Raw genomic sequence first — 15,533 nt, forward strand, 5'->3', positions numbered from 1 at the left:
GAGAAAGAGTATGAGAGAGGAAAGAGATTGATCTCACAGTTGGTTACCAGATCAACTGAGAAACATGGTTGGAAAAGACAGATGTTCTCTTACAGTGACAAAGGACCAAACTGTTTTTCATCAGTGAGTTCCTCTTCTGTCCCTTGTCTTCCTGATGTCCCATAGCTGTAGGCCCCTTGGAGACTTCTCTAACTGATACCCAGGGAACCTGTTAGTTGCTAAAGAGTTATCACCCTTAAACAGCTCCTGTGAGCCCTGCTTGGGAACAGGTGTAGAAGATTTACATTTTTTGAGGTTAGAAGTCGCCATTTACCTGATTGCGATCTCTACGTACTCTTGGTCCTTTTAACAAACATAGAGATATCTGGAACTGGCCAGGCTGCCATCAGAAATCTCTCCTGCCTCATCTTGGCCATAATGGTGAAGAATTCCTCTCTTCCTTGTGACCTGGCCAGGGCTCCCCTCCTTAATCCAGGCTTCTTAAACCAAGGCTCAAGGGGTCCACAGTACAACCCCCAGGGATCTGGAGTTCGGCCTGACAATTGCCTTAGTTGCGTTTTGTCATTTTGGTGATACCCTTTTGAAAGAGTTGAAGCATTTCTGGATTATTAGGGCCACCCCTGATAACCCAGTCCTGCCCTGTAGACTCAGGTGCATGTGTTCATTGATGGCCTTGATGGCATCGTGTAGCTCTATTTTTGTTGTCTTGGGCTAATTAGAAATGAGCAAAGACAAAAAATACGTAAATGATGAGTTTGTACCAAGTGATGGTCAAGTGATGTCACAGGGTGGCGGGTTTCACAGTAACTGGAAAGGAGGAAACGGTGGGCAAACCTCCTGCAGGACACACAGGACGAATGCTGTGTTGCAAAGAACCTGCCTTGGAGCAGTGAGCGAGCAGTTTCCAGGTTCAAGTAGGGCTTTAGTTCCAGCAAAACAACATCATCTGTCACATTCATGTTCACTTGAATGTTTACATTTGTTTTGGTCTCAGTTGTATACCTAGCTTTTTATCTGTGCACATTTTAGTAACATTGTATTTTTAATAAGTTAAATCGACACCAGTCTAAAGTTATTTTAAAATAAAAAGACCAATTAAAATATTTTGTAAAAAAAAAAAAAAAATGGAACAGTAGAGACCCAGTTGAATTTCTTCCTCTGATGGGGACTAGATATGTGTCACGTTTGAGAACCTGTACCTACCCTTTCTCTTGACCTTCACCCTCCTGAAGGGGACTGGGCATACCTCATTCCAGCAGGTGCATCATTTGCCACCTCAACTGCCGTGGAGAAGAAGGAAATGGAAAGAGAAAGAAACCTCAAATACCACATTTCAGAGTCCCATTGAGTTAATTTTGTCTCTGCAACTGGACATAAAAGGAAACCGTGGTATCGCTTCCATTTCATGGCTTTGTGGTCCCGAATGCAATACTAACTGATGTGTTACCTCCCCGGAGATTCAGATGGCCAGAAAATTGTCTCCAATGGAAAAGAGCTAGAAAACAAAATTGGGGGAGATCCCCCTGTTTCTCTGCTCACTTAGTAACATATTGCCTTCAAAACAGCCTATAGCGATTTGAATGGGCTAAATTGATGGGTCGTTTCACCTTCCTAATCTTTCTGTTTCCTTTTGGACAGTTTGTTGTCGCTGTTGATATGTGAATGGCATAGATGCTCCTCTATGATGGATACCTCTGCTAAGAAGTCAGGAAATGCAAGTCAGAACCTTTCATGTTAATAAAATATTAATTGACTTCCACAGCTTAGAGCTACCTACAACAAAATATAGAGCTGGTGAAATTTGTCTTTGGGAGTCCTGGCCCTCTCTTTGGGGTTCCTTTTTTCTTCTTTCTTGAAAGAACGCCTGCATATGAACTGCCTGCTGTGTACCGTACCTTGTCCAAATTCAGTACTAGACTTGCTCGTATTTTCTAAATGCTGAACCCACGCCTGCAAAATGGTACTGTCCCCGTTTTGCAGCTAAGAGAACTGGGGCTCAGAAGGTTAATGGTCTTGGCCAACCAAGATCAAGCCCGGAGCTTCCGATTTCAGATCTCCTCCTCTCTCTACTTACTACTGCTCTCAAACCCTTTTCTTATTTTTCCATGTAAAAATATCCTCTTATATAATGTTATCTTCTCTTATACATTTATGCTTTATGTCAGTGTGCTCAAAGTTATTGACTTGGCTTGGCCCCTGTATTTGACTCCTCGGGCTCCTGGGTAGACCCTTCCTTGGATGTTGCTGGCAATCTTTGGCACCGCTTAAGCTTGTACATGCATCACTCCAGCCTCTGCTTCTGTTACCACATGGCCGCCTCTCTGTGTGTCTCTGAGTCTCTGTTTTCTCTCCTAATTAGACACCAATCATTGGATTAGAGCCCACACTAATTCATTATGACCTCAACTAATTACATCTGCAAAAATCCTATTTCCAAAGTTCCAGGTGGACATGAATTTGGGGGAGACACCATTCATCCTAGTACAGCCTTTATTAAAGAATGTTCTGGCATCTATGAACATTTGGGAAGTTTCATTTGCTACAGAGGGGCCTTCCTGCTTTCATATCAGGTTTCCCTAAAGAGAGTATTAACTGATTCATTTACTCACAAAAAATATTTATTGAGCATCTTCTATGTGACTGGTAATGTTTTTTGTTTTTTTTTTTTTTTTTTAAGTTTGTTTGAGAGAGTGCACACGAGCAAGTGGAGGAGGGGCAGAGAGAGAGGGAAGAGAGAATCCCAAGCAGGCTCTGTGCTGTCAGCACAGAGCCCAGTGCAAGGCTCGATCTTACGAGCTGTGAGATCGGGACCTGAGCCAAGATCAACAGTCAGACGCTTAATCGACTGAGCCACCCAGATGCCCCAATTTGAGAATTTTTAAAAAGAAAACGTTACATTTTCCTTCTAAGTTTTAGTTCACAAATTCCTATTGACCAGACTAATACTAACAACATAGGGACCAAAACGTGACCACGATAGACAAAGAGAGCCATTGCAGGTGAATAGATTGGAGGCAAAAGCGGCTCAGACACAACAGTAGGGCACATGCAACACACACAGGAGACACCCCGGAAGTGCCAGGTTCTGGGGAACAGGGAGCATGGCACTGCAGGGCATCATGGGACCTCTTCTTCATGCAGCCACTACTTTCAAGACAGGAGACCCAGCTGACTCTTCTAACACATAGAAACAGCCACAGAGAGACTAAATGAGGAGACAGAGGAATATGTCCCAAATGAAAGAACAGGACAAAAATCACAGCAAAAAGAGGTAAGCAAAATGGAGATAAGCCATATGGCTGATAGAGAATTTAAAGGAATGGTCATAAAGATACTCACTGGACTTGAGAAAAGATCTCAGTGAGACCCTCAATGAAGAGAAAACATAAAAAAGAACGAATCAGAGATGAAGAACACAATAAATGAAATTAAAATGCACTAGAGGGAATAAATAGACTAGAGGAAGCAGGAGAACGGGTCGGCAAGCTGGAGGCCAGAGTTATGGAAAGCAAAACAGGAGAAAGAAAAAAGAATAATAAAAAATGAGAATAGGTTGAAGGAACTCAGCGACACAATCCAACATAATAATATTCGCATTATAGGGATCCCAGAAGAAGATAGAAAAAGGGTCAGAAAAGTTCTCTGAAGAAATAATAGCTGAAAACTTCCCTAATCTGCGGAAGGAAACAGACATCCAGATCCAGGAGGCACAGAGAATCCCCAACAAAATTAACCCAAGGAGGTCCACACCAAGACACATAGTAATTAAGATAGCAAAAAGTAGCACTACAGAGAGAATGTCAAAAGCAGCAAGAGAAAAGAAAACAGGTACATAGAAGAAAAACTCCATAGGGCTGATTTTCTTCAGCAGAAACTTTGCAGGCCAGAAGGGAGTGGCATGATATATTCAACATGCTGGAAGAAAAAAACTACAGCCAAGAATACTCTATCCAGCAAGGCTATCATTCAGAATAGAGGGAGAGATAAAGAGTTTCCCAAAAGTTAAAGGAATTCATCACCACTAAACCAGCCTGGCAAGAAATGTTGAAGGGGATTCTTTGAACCAAAGCCAGATAAAGACACCACAAAAAAGGAGAACTACAGGCCAATCTCTCTGATGAAAATAGATGCAAAAATCCTTGACAAAATACTAGCAAAACAAATCCAACAGTACATTTTTAAAAATTCATCACCACAATCAAGTGTGATTGGTTCCCAGGATGGTAGCATGGTTCGGTATTCACAAATCAATCAACATGATACATCACATCAATAAGAGAAAGGATAGGAACCATATGATCATTTCAGTAGATACAGAAAAAGCATTTCACAACGTACTACAACATCCATTCATGATAAAAAACCCTCAACAAAGTAGGCTTAGAGGGAACATATCTCAACGTAATAAAGGCCAAATATGACAAGCCCACAGCTAACATCATAGTCAATGGTGAAAAACTAAGAGCTTTCCCCCTAAGAGCAGGAACAAGACAGGATGTCCACTCTCACCACTTTTATTCAACATAGTACTAGAAGTACTAGGCACAGCAATCAGACAAGAGAAAGAAATAAAAGGCATCCATATGTAAAAGTAAACCTTTCCCTATTTGCAGATGACATGATACTACACATAGAAAACCCTTAAGACTCCACCAAAAACTACTGGAACTGATAAATAAATTCAGTAAAATTGTAGGATGCAAAATGAATATATACAGAAATCTGTTGCATTTCTATGCACTAATAATGAAGGGAAAGAAAAATTGGAGAAAATAATTTCATTTACAACTGCACCAAAAAGAGTAAACCTAACCAAAGAAGTGAAAGACCTGTATTCTGAAAACTATAAAACATTGATGAAGGAAACTGAAAATGACACAATTGGAAAGATAGTCCATGCTTTGGAATATTAATAAATATTAGGAGATACAAAGATATCAGGAGAACAAATATTGTTAGAATGTCCATACTACCCAAAGCAATCTACAGATTCGATATGATCCCTATCAGAATACCACCAGCATTCCTCACAAAACTAGAACAAATAATCCTGAAGTTCATATGGAACCACAGACGACCCTAAGGAGCCAAAGCAGTCTTGAAAAAGAACAAAACTGGAGGTATCAGAATCCCAGACTTCAAGATATACTACAAAACTGTAGTAGTCAAAGCTAGCACAAAAATAGAGCCGTGGGAGAGCCCAGAAATAAACCCATGATTATATGCTCAATTAATCTATGACAAAGGAGGCCAGAATATGCAATGGGAAAAAGACTCTTCACAAATGGTGTTGGGAAAACTGGACAGCTACATGTGAAAGAATGAAACTGGACCACTTTCCCACACGTACGCACACATAAACTCAAAAGGGATAAAAGATCTAAGTATGAGACCTGAAACCATAAAAATATCCTCGAAGGGAACACGGGCAGTAATTTCTCTGACATCAGCCAGAGCAACTTTTTTCTAGCTGTGTCTCCTGAGGCAAGAGAAACAAAAGCAAAAATAAACTTTTGGGTCTATAGCACAATAGGAAGGTTCTGCACAGCAAAGGAAACAATCAACAAAACTAAAAGACAACCCACTAAAAGGGAGAGGATAACTGCAAATGACATATTCAAGAAGGGGTTAATATCCAAAACATATGAAGGATTTCGGGGGCACCTGGATGACTCAGTAGGTTAAGCATACGACTCTTGTTCTCATCTCATGTCTTGATCTCAGGGTTGTGAGTTCAAGCCCCGTGTTGGGATTCACACTGGGCATGAAGCCTACTTTAAATGTACTAATTTAAATATACTTTACACACATACATATAAAGAATTTCTACAATGTGACACCAAAAAAATAATCCACTTAAAAATGGACAGGAGACACAACACGTCGCCAGAGGCAAGGGAAACAAAAGCAAAAATGAACTATCGGGACATCATCAAAATAAAAAGCTTCCACACAGTGAAGGAAACAGTCAGCAAAACTAAAAGGCAACCGACAGAATGGGAGAAGATATTTGCGAACTACATATCAGATAAAGGGTTAGTATCCAAAATCTATAGAGAACTTATCAAACTCTACACCCAAAAAACAAATAATCCAGGGAAGAAATGGGCAAAAGACATGAATAGACACTTCTGCAAAGAAGACATCCAGATGGCCACCCGACACATGAAAAAAATGCTCAACATCACTCATCATCAGGGAAATACAAATCAAAACCACAATGAGATACCACCTCACACCTGTCAGAATGGCGAACGTTAACAACTCAGGTAACAACAGATGTTGGTGAGGATGCGGAGAAAGAGGATCTCTTTTGCATTGTTGGTGGGAATGCAAGCTGGTGCAGCCACTCTGGAAAACAGTATGGAGGTTCCTCAAAAAACTAAGAATAAAACTACCCTACGACTGAGCAATTGCACTACTAGGTATTTATCCACGGGATACAGGGGTGCTGTTTCGAAGGGACATGTGCACCCCAATGTTTATAGCAGCAACTATCAACAATGGCCAAAGTATGGAAGGAGCCCAAATATCCATCGATGGATGAATGGATAAAGATGTGGTGTATGTATATACACAATGGAGTATTAGTCGGCAACCAAAAAGAATGAAATCTTACCATTTGCAACTATGTGGATGGAACTAGAGGGTATTATGCTAAGCGAAATTAGTCAATCAGAGAAAGACAAATATCATATGACTTCAGCCATATGAGGACTTTAAGAGACAAAACAGATGAACATAGGGGAAGGGAAGCAAAAATAATATAAAAACAGGGAGGGGGACAAAACAGAAGAGACTCATAAATATGGAGAACAAACAGAGGGTTACGGGAAGGGTTGGGGGGGGGGGGCTAAATGGGGAAGGGGCAGTAAGGAATCTACTCCTGAAATCACAGTTGCACTATATGCTAACTAACTTGGACATAAATTAAAAAGTAAATAAATTTTACAAAATGGACAGGAGACATAAACAGACGTTTCTCCAAAGAAGACAAACAGGCGGCTAACAGACACTTGAAAAGATGCTCCACGTCACTCATCATCAGGGAAACGCAAATCAAAACCACAAGGAGATACCACCTCATGCCTGTCAACGGCTAAAATTACAAGAAACAACACGTGTTGGCGAGGATGTGGAGCAAGGGACCCTCGAGCGCTGTGGGCAGGAACACAAACCGGTGCAGCCGCTGAGGAAAACAGTATGGAAGTTACTCAAAAAGTTAAAACAGAATTACCACGGGACCAAGTAATTGCACCACTGGGTAGTTATCCAAAGAATGTGAAAACACTAACTCAAAAAGATAGGTGCCACCCCTCTGTTTACCGCCGCATTATTTACAACAGCCAAGATGCGGAGGCAGCTCAAGTGTCCATAGATCGATGAATGGAATCTTTCAAGGATGAAATCTTACCATCTGCAACAACATGGGTGGATCTAGAGGGTATTATGCTAAGCGAAAACAGTCAGAGTAAGACAAATACCATAGGATTTCACTCGTATGTAGAATTTAAGAAATGAAACAAAACAAAAAAAGAGGCAAACACACTCTTAAATATAGAAAACGAGTGGTTGCCAGAGGGGTGACAGGTGGGGGGATGGGTAAAATAGGTGAAGGCAATTAAGAGTACCCTTATTGGGGCTCCTGGGTGGCTCAGTCGGTTCAGCGTCCGACTCTGGATTTTAGCTCAGGTCATGGTATCACAATTCGTGAGATCGAGCCCTGCGTCAGGCTCCATGCTGACAGGAGCCTGATTGGGATTGTCGCTCTCCCTCGCTCCCTGCCCCTCCCCCACTCACACAAGCACATGTGCACTCTCTCTTAAAATAATAAAATAATAAAATAAAATTTAAAAAAGAGTACACTTAGCACGCTGAGCACTGAGTAATGCACAGAACTGCTGAATCACTATAACACTGTATGTTAATTATACTGGGATTTAAAAAAAATTTTTTATTAAAAAATAAAGAGAAAAGAGCGAATCATTGATTTCTTTGGAGTTCCCTTTGGTTCTGAAGGGGAGAGGAATAGGAACAAGGCTGGAAAAGTAGGTTGATGCGGGACCGTGGAGGTCCTCAAAGACAAGTACATGGATGGGGACTGCGTTCTCAGGCCAGGAAGGCAACCAGGACATCCTGTTATCTGCAGCCCCAGACTGGCTATTCCGTAATTCTGGTGCCCCAATTTCTCTATAGCTGTAACCGTAATTAATTAATTACCAGAGCCACATTGCACATTCAGGATGGTAGATGGAGGCACGGCGTTCAGCCAACAACAATAAGGTGTCGGCACTCCATCAAAGTCCCCCTGTCTCTGGGTGTTGGTCCAGGGCAGTGAGGTCTTCTGTTTCCTATTCTTGGCGGATTCGTATTCTTGGTTCACACTGGGAGTGAGTGGCCTTGAAGGAGAAACTTCTGTTCCTAGAATTTAGAGGAGTGCACACACCTTCCCTTTAGGCCCTACTGAGGCCACTAGCCCTTGGCCTGACCCCTCCTTGGCTGTGAGCACTTGAGGAGAAGGTTCTGTCTCCCAGTGCTGAGTAGAGTGCCCTGTCCACTGTGAGTTCTGGACAGATGTTTGAATGGATACATCGATGGATGAATGCAGCAGAGAGAAAAGCTCTAAGGTAGTAAATGCAAATACCCATATATTTGGGCTCCAGATGATATAATCCAGAGTCACACAACTTTATGCACAAAAGCAAACATACTAATGTAACAAAAGCCCAGGAGTTAGGGCATCTGGATTCAGGAGTGTGTGGACCTAGGTATTCAGGTGACGTCCCTGGGAATACATCCCTCTGTCTTCCTGCTCATCTTTCCTTTGAGCCCTTCGTTCCCAGTGTAGCTGTTGCTGCACAGTGGCCCTCCTCCCTGTCCCCAAGCCCCAGGCTGCCATTCTCACAGCTCAGCTGCTTGAGAGGAAAAAGAACAGGGAATGGAGGAAAGCGGGTTCCCGGGGCAAAATCAAGACCCTGGTACCAGAAGAAGCACAAAGCAACAGATGTTCACAACGATAGGCTCGGAGAGAAATTGGATCCCCTTTAAAGTAGATCAGACAAGAGGCACTTGGGTGGCTCAGTCAGTTAAGCGTCCAACTCTTGATTTCAGCTCAGGTCATGAGCTCCAGCCCCGCGGCAGGCTCTGTGCTGACACCTGCAGGGTCTGCTTGGGATTCTCTCTCCCTCTCTCTCTGCCCCTGCCCCCCCCCCCCCACACGTGTGCGTGCGGTCTCGCAAGGTAAATAACCTTAACAAAAATAAAGTAGATCCGTCAGATGCCAGACCCTTCATGCTTCAATCAAGAAGATGGGAGTACTGGACCTCCAAGTAGAGTGGAAAGTGGGCGGCCTTGGTTGCCAGGAAGACCTGGGTCTGAATCTGGGGTCTGTCGCTTCCCCACCGTGTGATCTCACTCTAGTAACTTCACCTCTCTGAGCCTCGGTTCCCTCGTTCTTTCCAGCTAGATTATCAGCTCCAAAGGGCAGTTTCCCCACTGTAGCTTTTGACTGCGTCCCCATTGCTGGCAGCATTCTACCTGGCACAGTGGTGGGTACTTGACACTATTAAATCGATGTCATTTCAAGATGGTTGCACAGAGGGGGGAAAATGGCCAACGTGAGGCTCTGGTAAAATGCCAGGCACGTAGAGGGTGATGGGTAAGTCACAGAGGCGACCATTACTATCGGTCTAGGAAGGAAATATCGCGGAACAAAGAACAAAAAGAGTGGAGGCAGCTGGTGTGGGATTAGGAAGGAAGACGGGCCGGTCAGGTGGTCAGCCGGCCATCTTGGTGGCCGGCGCCGGCCTTTGGGGCGGTGGCTGTGGCCAAGTGGCAACATCCTGCGCCAGCACTGATTTCTCCTCTCCCTCCCCTCCCCCCCCCCCCTTGTGTCCCCTCTGCAGCTGGAGCTCTCGAACACCGCCGTCCTGCACCAGATGAGGCGGGACCAGGTCACAGACACCTGCCGGGCCAACAGCGCCGTGAGCCGCAAGCGGCGGGTGCTGACCCCCAACGACCTGAAGCACCTGGTGGTGGACGAGGACCACGAGCTCATCTACTGCTACGTGCCCAAGGTGGCGTGCACCAACTGGAAGCGGCTCATGATGGTGCTGAGCGGCCGGGGCAAGTACAGCGACCCCATGGAGATCCCGGCCAACGAGGCTCACGTGGCGGCCAACCTCAAGACCCTGAACCAGTACAGCATCCCCGAGATCAACCACCGCTTGAAAAGCTACATGAAGTTCCTGTTCGTGCGGGAGCCCTTCGAGCGGCTGGTGTCAGCCTACCGGAACAAGTTCACGCAGAAGTACAACACGTCCTTCCACAAGCGCTATGGCACCAAGATCATCCGGCGCCAGCGGAAGAACGCCACCCAGGAGGCGCTGCGCAGGGGCGACGACGTCAGGTTCGAGGAGTTCGTGGCCTATCTCATCGACCCGCACACGCAGCGCGAGGAGCCCTTCAACGAGCACTGGCAGACCGTGCACTCGCTGTGCCACCCGTGCCACATCCGCTACGACCTCGTGGGCAAGTACGAGACGCTGGAGGAGGATTCCAACTACGTGCTGCGGCTGGCGGGGGTGGGCAGCTACCTCAAGTTCCCCACCTACGCCAAGTCTACGAGAACTACTGACGAAATGACCACGGAGTTCTTCCAGAACATCAGCTCCGAGCACCAAACGCAGCTGTACGAAGTCTACAAACTCGATTTTTTAATGTTCAATTACTCAGTGCCAAGCTACCTGAAATTGGAATAAAGGGGGTGGGAGAGGGAGAGAGTCGTGCTTTTTAATTTAAGATTTTTATTTGTCAAAAGAATTATATGGATATTGGGTTATTTTGTAAATTAATATTTCTTTGGGAATGATGCTGCGAGCAGCATGGTGAGAATTATTTAAAATCCTTAGTAGGGAAGGACGGCTGTCTTTGCAGGGGGATGGGATGGGTGTCCTTGGTTTTAGACGGGAATACTGCAACGCTGTCTCAAAGGTTTCCTTGTGCTCTGGTGAATTCCATGAATTGTGCATCCCGTAAATTCTAATTAATATTATTTATCGTTATTTAAACGTGGTCTCTGTAGAGATTTCTTTTTGTGGCAGCAAGATTCTGATGTCTTTGCAGAAGAAATGCGTGTGTTCTGTGCTTGCTGCAGCTCACGTGGGGGCACGAGCGCCCCCCCTTGCTAAGCGCTCGCGGAGCCAGCTGTGTGATAACACCCACCGCGAGGCCCATCGTGCCGCCATCTTGAAATTCTGTGAGAGATAAATAGAAATAGGCACCTTTGCAAGGGACTAATTCTGGATAGATTCCGAACAACCCAGGAGCCCCCTGGCACTAAGAGAAAAAAAAAAAAAAAATGTGATTTTGTTTTTGTTTTTAACCCAAGGAGAAGAACTGATTGTAGTTTTGTTTTTTCCTTTCCTTTTCACCAGAAATAGCAGTTTGTTAGGATAGGCTTTTCTACAGAAACTTCTAACTGGCGGTGCCAGTTGTGACGGTGAAGTGGCTGTTGCTTTATAGTCAACAAGTATTTATTGAGCAACTACTATGTGCTCTGCCTAAGTTTAGGCCCCGCGGATGGAGCATTGAACAAAACCGATAGTCTTGGCCCTCAAAAAGCTTTATGTGAACGCAGTACCCAGCTCAGCAATTAGCAATCCCCTGATATTCATGGACTTACCATGAGGTTTGGGCTGTTTTGAACAACCCCAGAATGTCCGTGGCCCCTACAGATTGGCCTTTCTCTCTGGCCCAGATTTGAAACACACTTAGAACAGGCCACTTCAGCTGATGAGTAATCCAAGTTCACTGCCCAACACAAGAGATGACAAAGATCCTGTGTCCACTCCGACCTATCCGTAGCGTCTGGTTTTAGGCCCCGGAACAGATTTGCCAGGCGTAGCACGGGAGGGTGCTGTGGCTGGTTAGTGATGTCCTGCCTTGGGCGAGGGAAGGGGAACGTTCGCCAAGTGCCTGTCGCGTCAGTCCCGCGTCCACGTCTCCGGGTGGAAGCGTTCTCTCTTCTTGGCCACGGGCGAGAGTGCGGTGACGTGGCAGGCCTTGGCCGTGTGGGATCCGCAGAGGCCCGGCGTGTCTCCCTCGTACAGATCCGAGGCGGGCCATTCGTACACACAGGCCCAAGTCCTCCAGAGGCTGAGACCATCAACACCTTTGCGGCCACCGTGCATGAGCAAGGACAGCCTTCCGTGACGGCAACCCACGTCCCCATTCCTCCGGAAGTCTGGATATGGTCCGCTTCCTGTTCCTTGCTAATGCGCATCTGCACCCGCTTCTCATTTCCAGCCATTTCGATGCCTTGGTTGAAGTTTGAGCCACATCCCTCGTAGAGCTAGGGTGTGAGTTGGTAGCAGCTCCTGTATATAATAATAATAATTATAGTTCTAATAATAGGGGGTCGGGTGGGATGGGTGTGGGGTTTGCTTTTTGTTTTTGATGCAGTATATAGCGAAGGGGTGAGACTATTCTAAACAAGCAAAAAATGAATAATTTATTCACAGAAACGATTCAAATTGTAAAGCTCACAGCCGACTCAGCCACAGCTGCCACGTCTCACCGAGAATATTATTTTGTTGAATGTGAGTGAGGTGTGCACTGGAGAGGGTGGCCAAGGCTTTTTATAGAATGTTCTGTACCTTCTTTTCCAGGCTCTCTCCCCTTGGGGAAGGGCACAGCAACTGTGTCCTCCACGGATAGAGATGTTAGGCAGTATGTTTTACTGAACAGAGTGACAGACCTCAACTGTCCCTGGAGTTGGGAGTCTGGGTCCTGTTTCCGATCAGGGGACCCTGTCCTCAGAAACAGCGCTTCTGCTAATGACACGTTGTCCAGCGTTTCCTGATATGTGTCCCACAGAACAAAGCTTCTAGGGGGTGTAAAGTTAGTGTGATGCCACAAAGGGAAAAAAAATGCGTTTTGGGGGTCACATACCCTTGGGAAACAAAGTTAAGTCAATTTCCTTTCTACAGGACTTTTCAGAGCCTGGATGTGTGCTGTGCATTGTGAATCCCCCAAAGCATCATTGAGTTGGTGGCATTTTCTGAACTTTTGTGACCAGGTTACTCTGTTTCACACATCTCACAGAGATGCTGCACAGAAGACACTCTGGTTAGGTTGATTTAGCAGATCTGAGGTCTTCAAGGATAAAACTACTTCCCTGACCCTTCTCAAAAACAAAACAATAGAACACCAGTCTCTATCTGGTTTATAACAACAGAGGTACTTTATCAAATGAATGAAACTTTTACATCAGTGCAATGGTTTTAATCCTGGATTCTACCCTGGGCGATGATTCCATCCCTGCCAAAAGGGAGCAGGGGATTGTCTTGGGTGGTGTGGACACAGAAAGGGAGGGAGGGGTGGCATCAGGCCACAGAGTGGTCCCCTTACTCCTCAAGCCTTAGGTTGCTCAATGCAAGCAGAGTGGGCTCAACCCTTGACAAGTACTTCTTCGATTCCAGAGTTTAGAGTTGCTCACCATGTGCTTTTTCGGTTTTTCCGATGGAAATTCACGTAGATCTCCCAAGTTTTGTGTGCCTGCCGCCATGTTTGTTGGGTTGCGTGAGCTTGCTCGTGCCGTGTGCAGAGTACCGCCTTTCACCATCTTCTCTCAAGTGAGAAGGACTGTCCTCCAAGGGACACGACTTCAGTGTCGTTCTGCAACGAGGGACTTTTCCCCTTGTGTTTTATGTTCACACTTTATTTTCTAATGGCATAAAAACTTTTTAAGAAATTGAATCAACTGTTCTGCAGAATGTAGAAAGTATTCTGTGTCCTTGGTGTGAAAGAATCCATGGGTAAAAATGTGCCTGGGAAGCAAAAGCTTGTGTTTTGGGGTTTTTTTGGTTTTTTTTTTGTTTTGTTTTTTTGTTTTTTTTAAGGAAAACTGTTTGAAAATGCTTTTCATTGCATGCTTAGCTGGAGAAAAGTACAGGCAGGTGTCCTATCTCCAGGCCACTTTTCAAAGGTGCTGCTGTGTTTTCAAAACCAGGTACAGTGAGGGTAGTATTTATAAGGACATTCCTGCTTAACCTATCCCTTTGGTTGGAAAATGCTAGAATATTAGCCACAGGGTTTGAATTCCGGCAGCTTCTCCAGACAATGCCACCCTCCCCCCATCTGCCTCCCCAGCTGGTCTGGGAAGAAAGGCTTCTGCTGACCTGTGGTTGTCTCAGAGGGGACCTTCCCGTCTCCTTCCTACCCAGGTGAGTTTCACCCTCCTGAGAGCAAGGGTGTGGAAGCACAAGGAGCTACTTCCTGCTGGTAGAAAGTTCTCAGAAAAAAAGCAAGTTGCTCGCACACTTAGATGGTGGGGTCTGGACCACTGCTGAGTTAGTGATTACAGAAGTTCCTGTTCTAACCTGGCAAAAAGCCAAGGGACTGTCCCTGGTGGGTGAGAGAGCAACTCTCTCGCAGACTAGCCCTGCCCTACACACACACAATCTCAGCTGCCCTGTTCTGTGCAGTCCTTGTGACCAGAATCCCTTCCTCGCCCACTCCTATGTCAGCCGGACTGACCGTATGGCTCCCCCAAGTTCCTACAAGTCCCCCCAAGTTCCTACGACCAGCACTTCTTCCAGCCTTTTCTCATCACGACTGACTGCACCCTATGAACAGGCAACAGGACCACCATAACCAGCTTGCCCCTTGGCTGTTCACAGGCGAATTTCAGTTTGCTACTCTTTATCAGGTACAGAAGGAGCCTCCCGTACTATTTTCTTATGAGCATGCTCAGTATGGTATATGCACATATAATTTAACATCTTTGTGGAGTGTGATTTTTTTTTTTACATATTTGTATGCAGTAGAGGGCTTGTTTTAGAAAACTCTCCCTGTATCTTACTGTACTGTTCAAGAAAGCTGAATTCCACATTGCCAACAAAAGCGTGAAATGTTCATGAACCTTCCTCCAGGAAAAGCCATTCAAGCCTGATTATTTTTCTTAGTAACTTCAATTAAATTGAAGAAGAAAAAAAAAAAAAGCTTCTCTCTGTGTATGGTTTCTTCATGGCTCATTGACAAAAGACTGTAGGGATTGGGTGGGCTGTGTTCCTTAGCGTGTGGGGAGCCCTGTTCGTGTGCACCAAAGGATGGGGAGAGAGAAACAGAGACGTGGACCCCGTTGGCAGTCTTGGCCATGGTAAAGGCCGCCACCGATCTGAACCCTTCCTGTTTAGTGGATGAAGAGAAGCTTTCTTCCTTCCTGTTTTGCCTACAAATTCTGCAGAGTGATGCGTGCCCCATGATCACGCAGTCCCACCATCCATGGGAAAAACAAGGAAACAGAGTCTCTGAGAGGTTAAACGACTTTGGTGACAAAGCCAGTGTTCCAGTGTGGGTTAATGTGCCTTTAGAGGCCCATGCTCTGGCCACCAGATGACTGCCACTAAGCGGCTGTCTACCGTCCAGAAGTTGCAGACCTGCCCTGTGGACTCCAATTTTCCAGGTCCAAATCCATTCCTTTCCAGATGCCCCAGATAGCTTTTTTCTGCTCCCTTGATGGGCATATTTTG

General features: G+C 45.3%; 1 protein-coding gene across 5 annotated transcripts in view; it reads left to right on the top strand.

Moving 5' to 3' along the window:
* The window catches only part of CHST11 (carbohydrate sulfotransferase 11), a 265,153-nt gene extending 254,084 nt beyond the window's left edge, over positions 1–11,069 (top strand). For all 5 annotated transcript variants that reach the window (XM_060656559.3, XM_060656560.3, XM_060656561.3 and 2 more), the window contains one exon: positions 9,906–11,069. In XM_060656559.3, coding sequence (XP_060512542.1) covers positions 9,906–10,760 — 855 coding nt within the window. In that variant the 3' untranslated portion in view covers positions 10,761–11,069. The remainder of the gene's footprint in view (positions 1–9,905) is intronic.
* Positions 11,070–15,533: the final 4,464 nt, after the last annotated feature.

This window comes from Panthera onca, chromosome B4 (genome assembly GCF_046562875.1).
Source record: "Panthera onca isolate mPanOnc1 chromosome B4, mPanOnc1 haplotype 2, whole genome shotgun sequence".
In the NCBI taxonomy this organism is placed as follows: Eukaryota; Metazoa; Chordata; class Mammalia; order Carnivora; family Felidae; genus Panthera; species Panthera onca.